At 46.6% G+C, this 7,922-nt stretch overlaps 2 protein-coding genes across 2 annotated transcripts; one reads left to right on the plus strand and one right to left on the minus strand.

The window, feature by feature from the left end:
* Positions 1 to 249: 249 nt before the first annotated feature.
* Positions 250 to 3,011, minus strand: DFJ58DRAFT_754714 (uncharacterized protein). Its single transcript, XM_041388016.1, has 12 exons — positions 2,776 to 3,011; positions 2,670 to 2,714; positions 2,578 to 2,613; positions 2,317 to 2,527; positions 2,161 to 2,264; positions 2,072 to 2,110; positions 1,659 to 2,021; positions 1,542 to 1,610; positions 1,337 to 1,474; positions 995 to 1,284; positions 871 to 943; positions 250 to 812 (listed from the first exon to the last, which is right to left on the minus strand). The coding sequence occupies exons 3-12, from the start codon at positions 2,578 to 2,580 to the stop codon at positions 408 to 410; spliced, it is 1,695 nt and encodes a 564-aa protein (XP_041250839.1). The 5' UTR covers positions 2,581 to 2,613; positions 2,670 to 2,714; positions 2,776 to 3,011; the 3' UTR covers positions 250 to 407.
* Positions 3,012 to 3,815: 804 nt separating this feature from the next.
* On the plus strand, positions 3,816 to 6,620 carry DFJ58DRAFT_720982 (uncharacterized protein; the record flags this gene model as incomplete). Its single annotated transcript, XM_041384755.1, has 11 exons — positions 3,816 to 4,014; positions 4,072 to 4,185; positions 4,254 to 4,319; positions 4,370 to 4,734; positions 4,785 to 4,949; positions 5,061 to 5,246; positions 5,298 to 5,494; positions 5,551 to 5,752; positions 6,062 to 6,219; positions 6,267 to 6,363; positions 6,411 to 6,620. The coding sequence occupies 11 exons, from the start codon at positions 3,816 to 3,818 to the stop codon at positions 6,618 to 6,620; spliced, it is 1,959 nt and encodes a 652-aa protein (XP_041250840.1).
* Positions 6,621 to 7,922: the final 1,302 nt, after the last annotated feature.

A 7,922-nucleotide genomic window follows, 5' to 3' on the forward strand; every position in this document is an offset into this window, starting at 1 on the left:
GGGCCGCGCCCATCACTATCAATGCTTTGACCGGCATTCTTTTTGGAAGGCCCAGGCCCCAGGGCTCTCCGCCTACTACATCGACTACACCCTTTTTAATCAAATTTAATTGTTTTCGTGTATACGAGTTGGAAGTTGGAACTAAAGAACACATAAGGGACCGAAAATATTCACAACATTAACAGTAAGCAATATAATTTATGAAAAACTTGTAATTATCAAAAAGTTGACGGGCACCCAATACAGGGTGGGAGCCCTTCCATACATACATACATACAAATCAACAGTATACTTGGGTTATGGTATGTATCACTTCGAGTTGACAATGCTAGGGTCAAAGCACAGGTTAAGCAACTTCGATAAGCAATGCGGTGCGGAAAGCAGGTGGTAAAAATGAATGAGTTTCACTACGACGCCAAAGGAATCCTAAACCCGCCAGTTCTTCCCATCATGTCGTCAGGATCATATTTTGCACGGATTGTCATAAGCTTTGACAAATTGTTCTTGTAGATGTCCTTGACTGGAGTATCGGCGAGCGAGGTGTTGCAATATTTGGGCAAGTTTTCATTAGTGCACCCCTCTGCCTCTGCCACCTTTCGAATAGATCGCAGGATCTGCACTATAAGCCCGATCCAGTACTTATCGTTGCTCTCTCCTTCCCACTGGAAGCACACGAGCAACGGCCCATTCGGCTGACCTTTCTTGTGTGGCCAGGCGGTGGAAGTGCTTGTGTCAAACATGGACGGTAGGAATGGCCAAATATCAATGACGGCTGACTTTCCCTGGTGGTCCTTCATCTTGCTGGCAGCGAGCTGAGAATAAGAGCGATGAGAAGATATTTACACATTCTGACGCTAAGGATGGTTATACCTTTGATTGGTCCTCGATCTCATCCAAGAGCTTTCGGGTGAAGTGCGAAACCATCACGGTCCCCCAACGCACCCTTTAGGAGTGTGAGTGAACCGAACGTCGAGAAATTTGTTTTATAACATACCTAACATTCTCATCTCCAACACCGGCTTCAGGGGGATTCTTCGCGTATGTCTGTAGAGAGAGCCGCGTCCCATAAACTGGACAATGCAACGGCGCTGCGGTGATGCGGGACGGATTATGAATATGGGAAAGAAGCTGGTCCATGAATGCAAAGTTTTCAGAAAGCTTTTTGTCCGCTCCGCCCTGGAACTCGTGATCAATCCATTTTTCGTCAGAGATTTCGAGGAGCTCCTCAAAAGGATTGTCGGAAGGAAGCGGCCCATCATAGAAAAGGTCAACAGTGATCTTGTGCTGTGTCGACAATTAATGTGAGCGCACCGCCAACTTCAGGGGTTGGACATACCTCTTGCTCTCCGCCGATGCAGAAATGTCTGTATGCAGCAACGATTGCTGCCTTCTTGTCTTTGCACTTATCAACGTGGTTCATAATTGCCTCCTTCACCTTTGTGGCCTTATCCATTGGAAACGTCAACATGTTCCGCTGATTTTTTCATACAACACGAGATCAGCATGAAAGACACGGTATATATATATATATGGACACTGACGTATATAGGCCCCAGAGGATAGGTTTTGACAGTGAATGAAGTAACAATGCCGAAGTTGTTCCCGCCCCCCTATTTCCGTGAAGACTAGGATGAAACCTGAGCATTTGATAAACTCACTCTTATAGCAAAGAAAAGGTCACTATTGCGTTCAGCGGATGCCTTCACTGATTCTCCATTGCACAAGACGACTTGAACCTCGACTAGATTATCTATTCCAAGACCGTACTGGTTGGTCAAGAGAGAGTAACCACCGCCCAGCAGCCAACCAGCCACTCCGACACCAGCAGCGGTAGCCCCGCCGACGATGTTTCGCTTATACTGGGCTATTTCCTTGTAGACCTCATCGAAGAGGCATCCTGCTCCGATGCGTAGATTCTGGGTTTTGCTGTTATATTCGAGTTCGTTGAAATTGGCCATGGAGATCTGGATGCCTGTAGTAGAGCTGAAACCAGGATTGGTGGAATGTCCACCCCCTTTGACCTAGGTAAAGTCATGAAAATGGTGAGACGGACTGATAATAATATACGCACCGCAAATTTCACTTTATCATATGACTTGAAGACCTTCATCTAAACAATGTTCAAATCGACAAAAATCCACTCAGAAATCGAGCACTGACGATCTTTTTCAGGTCATCGACATTACCAGGTTGAACTGCGCAGCGGGCTACTTCAGAGCTGCTCTCGAATTGGTGAGAGACACTGAATTTATAACCAGCGCCACCTTTGAGATAATACTTCAATGCTGTGGCGTGATGGCCGAGTGAACACCTTACCAAACCGCAAAAACTGCGAAACATGCTTCGAGTTTTTGCAAATCTTCTGAATTTCCTTGGTGGCTTCGACGTATTCTTCCTCGGTCCAAAAATCGGCGTCGTAGCTAGCGTCTGAGTCTCCGTTACTGTCGTCGTCCAACTGATCTGGATTGTCATTGTAGTCAATCGAGGCATGGATTCCTTGGGCTATGGAGGGTCTGCCAGTACTTCCCTAAACCTTGTATTGGCGAGGCAGACTGATAGCACAGTAACAGTACGTACCATACTGCCAACGTAGGTCGTGCCATCCTCAGCACCCTAGATAGAATGCCTTGGGTTAGAAAAATCAAAAGCTGCTGCAGTGAGCGACACACAGAATCATCTGAATTGGCGCTGCCTGCATGGCCATCATCGTTAACCTGTCATAGAGTAAAATGGTTTATAAATTCCGAATTAAAGCTGGTGCAGTCAGGGACATACTAGATCAGCTGGACCGCAGGATCCTGCACCGTGGGCAAGATGCTGCAATCAGGCGACAATATCAGCGTCGCCGGTGGCAAATTCACTCGGCAAGAAGGAAAACCTACAGGTGCCATGATATAACTTGTTGCTTTATTTGTAAATTGAAGGAGGATCTCTCAAGCGGGGTGTGTTTTGTATGGACAAGATACAATTGGGCTTTTATGAGGTACACGTCACAGTGATGCAGTGATTGGGGTATTTCCCCCACTCTGGTGCTTCGCGCCCGTGCTGCGGAACCAGGCACGAATTCCGTTGAGTGAGGAGCTCTTTCAATTGTTCGTGCACTGCAAAGCGGGCCGCCCGTTCACTACGATATGCAGAAATCCGGTCACAATGAAGCTCCGGAACCATGCTACGTAACAGGTTCAGGCGTTACGTGCGCCCTGGCCTGTGCATTCCAGATCGAGATGGGATGACTGTAAAGTGACAACTTGGCCATCTAGCGGGTTCCAAATCCTGGATCTAGCCGCAGGCCCCGAAAATGGATCTTGAGAGCTGCGACATCAGAGCGCGGTCTAAAGACGAATACTGTCTACGGAAACAGACGCTCAGGACAGCCATCCGAGTGCTATACGTTGACCCGCGCCCATGAGATCGACTTAAGGACTGCTCAACCAAGTTGACAAGGCGGACGCCATAGAAGGCAGCCAGCTTCGAGATGCTGAGGAGCGATGACCCAGTACTAACCGGCCTGCATTAATCTGGATTAGCCTATGTACTGCAAAGAGTACAAGCACCATAGTTCAAAACAAAGTGAAGGGATCTTTAAGCTTGAGCTTGAATTCGGTGAGTTGATACGGTAATAGAGTATGTCGGAAAAAAGTACATGCCATTGTAATGCCGCCGGCTTACGACTTGGGTCATGTGCATTAAAAGGTACATTACAAGTGCCTTTCAAGGGCGGCTGAGGTCATCACAAGCGTGAGATTGTCTTATGAAATGATATCGATAAACAATAATGTTCATCGATTGTACAGTATCGCATCGTCGCTATCAGCATGGGTCCCTCTCGCACTCATCGAAGCAAATACAACTTCTCAGAAGAAACTCTGACAGGGCAGCTTTCATGCCCGCATTGTAGCAAGAAGTTCAAGACCCAAGGCTTCAAGAAGCACGAAGCAAGCTGCAAGAAGCAGAAGGACACCAAGGCGGAACGAGCAGAGTTTGCCCTTCAATATGCACGAGATCAGAGGAGAGGTGAGTCCTCTGCTACCCATTCTTGATGGTTTCCTTTGACAATATTGAGGTATGCAGCTCGGCAGCAGGCTTACACTGACATGGGCATGATAACGCCCAGCGCTGGCCCATCGCGATCAGTCGCTGGGATTCAGAACGCGCCCCCTGTGATCAAAGATCATGGTCCTCTAGGTATGTCTCGCATATTCTTTGCGTGTCCCTACAATGCCAACTGACACTAGCTGACTCTGTGTTGCCAGCAGATAACCCAAACACTGGTGATTTCGAAGCTTACGATGGCAACTTCGAAGGTGCTGGTAGCCTAGGTAAGTGTGCACCATATTCACCTGTATCGCTTACTGATTCTTTTGCATAGCCAACAGCCAGCGAGGTTCTGTTGAACCGCAACCTGTAATACCTCCTCCACAACCCATTGAATTCAAAACGGTCTATCATCCTTCTGCTCGTCGTGAACCGCTCCTTCAAACATTTGAGGAGTTTGACGTCAATACGCGCCCTGAGGAAGAGCTTCCCGTAGATGAAGAGCCCTGGCGTCCTTTCTGTTCCCGTGGTGACTTCGAGTTTGCGGAGATCGCACTCAATGCCGCCCTCAACAAGTCACACATTGACGGGCTCCTTGCGCTTATTGGCCGCATATCGAGAGGGGAGAGCCGAGTCACTTTTAAAAATGACATTGAGCTGCGCAAAGCTTGGGAACACGCAACGGCTCAGGTGACGCTGGTATGTCATTAATTAATCTCACATTTTGTATGATATATGTTGTGAATTAGTTTGTAAAACACGACATCACCGTTCCTTATAAGAAAGAACAACGAGTATATGAGACCCACGCGCTGCCTCTGTGGGACTGGGCCCTTGATTTGCTAGCTAATCCGCTGCTTGCTCCGCATTTTGTCTGGGACGCACAACAAGTTTTCAAGCATAACGGCAGGGGAGTTTGAACGCTTTTACAACGAGCCGTGGACGGGTGATCGATGGTGGGACATACAGGCATGTAATATCTATTTAATGTTACTATCCACTCTCACTCAGCATCAACAAACCAGAGTCGCCTTCCAAATGACATTAAGGCTGCTCCGTTCTGCTTCATCCTGTACATGGACAAGACAAGACTGTCGTCCCATGGTACAGTAAAGGGATATCCTGTCGTGGTCCGTTGCACGAATTTGCCAGTTGGCATACGAAACGGAGAGGGTATTGGTGGTGGCCGTGTTGTCGGGTGGTTGCCAATCGTACGTCAACATTCTGATTGAATCTTCTGACGTGACTCATTATAGTTGCAGGTATCTGAAGATGCAGACGAAGAAGGCAAGCCAGGGTTCATAAACCTCAAGCGCGTCGTATGGCATGAGGCATTCTTAAAGCTGTTGGAACTGGTTGCGCAATACTCAAAGTCTGGCTATTCACATACTTGCTATGACAAGATCGCGCGCTGGCTGTTTCCCATTATTCTGATACTATCTGCTGATTATGAAGAACAGTAAGTTCTGTATTCTTACACACAGTGTCCGCAATCTGATATCAGACTGTTTCTAGATGCATGATGTCTCTCATTCGCGGCCACCATAGCAAATGTCCCTGTCCGGTATGTCTTGTACCACTCGAGGAACTTAGCGAGCTATCAAAGACGTTTGCATTTAGATCAGTGGAAGAAGCAATAGCCGCACTCAATGTTTACAAGGTCAGCAAAGCTCAAGGCGAGGAACTTCTCAAGGCATTAGGATTGCGCGCTGTCACGGTAAGTCAGCAGTGATATTCACTCTCTCGTTTCGCCTCCGCTTGCTTGTAAATTACAGGTTCAAGCAGAGTAGCTTCCAGACTGCCACTCTTGCTGTTTTAAAGCAGAGGGATGCTCGCGCACTGGACCTCAATCCTTTTAGACTGCCGCTCTCGCTGTTTTAAAGCAGAGGGATGCTCGCGCACTGGACCTCCGGCAAGATTCCCCATAGTTCTGTGTTTTAGTTATCTGATAATTCTCCTCTTCCTGCCCATCTCCTTCATATCTCGTTATCCCATACAATTCTGATCTTCGCTAATACATCAACAGAATGTTTTCTGGCTCATTTCCCACTCTGATCCTCATCAAGCCATCAGTTTTGACCGCCTTCATGCCCTCCATCTTGGCATGTGGAGGCACCTACTCGAGGAGTTGAAGAAAATCCTCAAAGCACTTGGACGTGATGAAGAGTCAAAGGTTGAGAAACAGTAAGTCATTCACATCGCGATTCTCATCAACTCATGACCTTCGGTAGGGTTGCTAGTTTCCCTCGATGGCGCAATCTTAATCATTTCAGCACCGTCATCCACATTACCTTCAGTGATGGTAACAAGATGCAAGATCTATCCAAGGTACATATCATGAGGCTTTTGGCTTTCTAATACTGATTGCTGCGCAGCAAGTCTTTTATTCTGCGGTAAACGTCTTCAACCAGAGGACGAGCCCAGAAGGGTACAAACTTCTCCGCGTTATTAGCAGCTATCTGCAATTGGACAGCTATATCGGTCTCGACGTGCATACATCAAGCACGCTGGCAGCAATTGATGCTGAACTACTCGTTTTTGATAGCGCACTCAAGGTAAATGTCACAACCCTTATAACGAATTAACGCAGGGGCAGAGACTAGGACTCAAATGAAGGTATCACGACAAGAAGATAGAGGATAGCAGGTACGTCTTAGGATTGCTAGCAGTAAGCTAATACAAAAGAGGTTTGAACTGAAGAACTACTGACTACAATGAGCTACCTATATACATTTATTGAAGCGGAGACTGAATCTGAATCTGAACTAACTAGCCAATCATTAAATAGAAAAGGGAATCGTACGATGATCTAAATATAACTACACCTATGATGTCATGGAACGTGTGATGGCTGTGCAAGGGTTCTCGAAGGTTCTAGAGTCACGTGACTTGATCGCTTGAGTAAGGAAGTCGAAATCAGGGATGTCGGAGATAGAAGTAGTGGGCGCTAATGGAATAGAGAAGTTCGGATTAGGGTTTGTGAAGGTTATAGGTATAGACGTTGACTGAGCGCTAATGACAGGCGCTTGTGATGGGCGCTTAACAGGTGTTTTACGAGTGTTCAAGAAAGAGTAATGGTTTGTATTTGGAATTCGTGACATTACCCCCTCTCTAGGATGAGCGTCATCGCGAATGTAGGATGGTCGGATATTTTTCTCTCTCCATTGTTTGAATGCATCCGTATTAAGAATAGATCCTAGAATTCTTTTGGATTTGGCAGCCGTGGGATTTTTCTTATGAAATTCTGCAATTAGAATCGGGGAGTTTGTAACGTTTTCTTCTGGCTCCCATGTCGACTCTTCTATTGGATATCCTTCCCATTTTACTCGGTATTGCACTTTTCCTCGGAATTGTCGGCTATCTAGTACTTCTTCTACGACAAATTCTTCCTGATCGTCAACAATGTCTGGAGGTGGTCGGGTGGGTTGAGAGTGAGGGATCAATTGAGATGCATAATACGGAGTAAGCAATTCTACATGGAAAACCGGGTGAATCTTATAGCTCTCTGGCAACTTCAATTTATAGTTCACTTCGCCGGTCTTCTCTAGTATTTCAAAGGGCCCAAGACGACGATCTGACAACTTTTGACTTGGACGACGTTGTTTAATGTTCTTTGCGTCTAGCCAGACCTTGTCTCCCTTTTGATACTGAGGTGCGTCTTTAACTCCTTGGTCATAGAAGCGTTTCATGCGTTCATTAACCATCTTTAGAGTGTTTTCCGCATCATCTCGTGCTTCTCTCATTTGATCTGCCCTCTCATCGGCGGCGGGAATAAAGGATGTGGAGTTCGGAGATACAGTGAATTCGGGATTATATCCATAAAGGACTTTGAACAGACTATGACCGGTTACTGTGACTGCATTGTTATGTGAGAATTCTGCTATTGG

This window comes from Suillus subalutaceus, assembly GCF_016647625.1.
Source record: "Suillus subalutaceus strain FC151 chromosome Unknown DFJ58scaffold_2, whole genome shotgun sequence".
NCBI lineage: Eukaryota > Fungi > Basidiomycota > Agaricomycetes > Boletales > Suillaceae > Suillus > Suillus subalutaceus.

Coding starts and splice junctions, on each gene's coding strand:
- DFJ58DRAFT_754714 (XM_041388016.1), bottom strand. Junction 2,265..2,316: donor TTCGCAGTTTTTGCGGTTTG/GTAAGGTGTTCA, acceptor ATTATCTCAAAG/GTGGCGCTGGTTATAAATTC. Junction 1,611..1,658: donor ACCTTTTCTTTGCTATAAGA/GTGAGTTTATCA, acceptor TCACGGAAATAG/GGGGGCGGGAACAACTTCGG.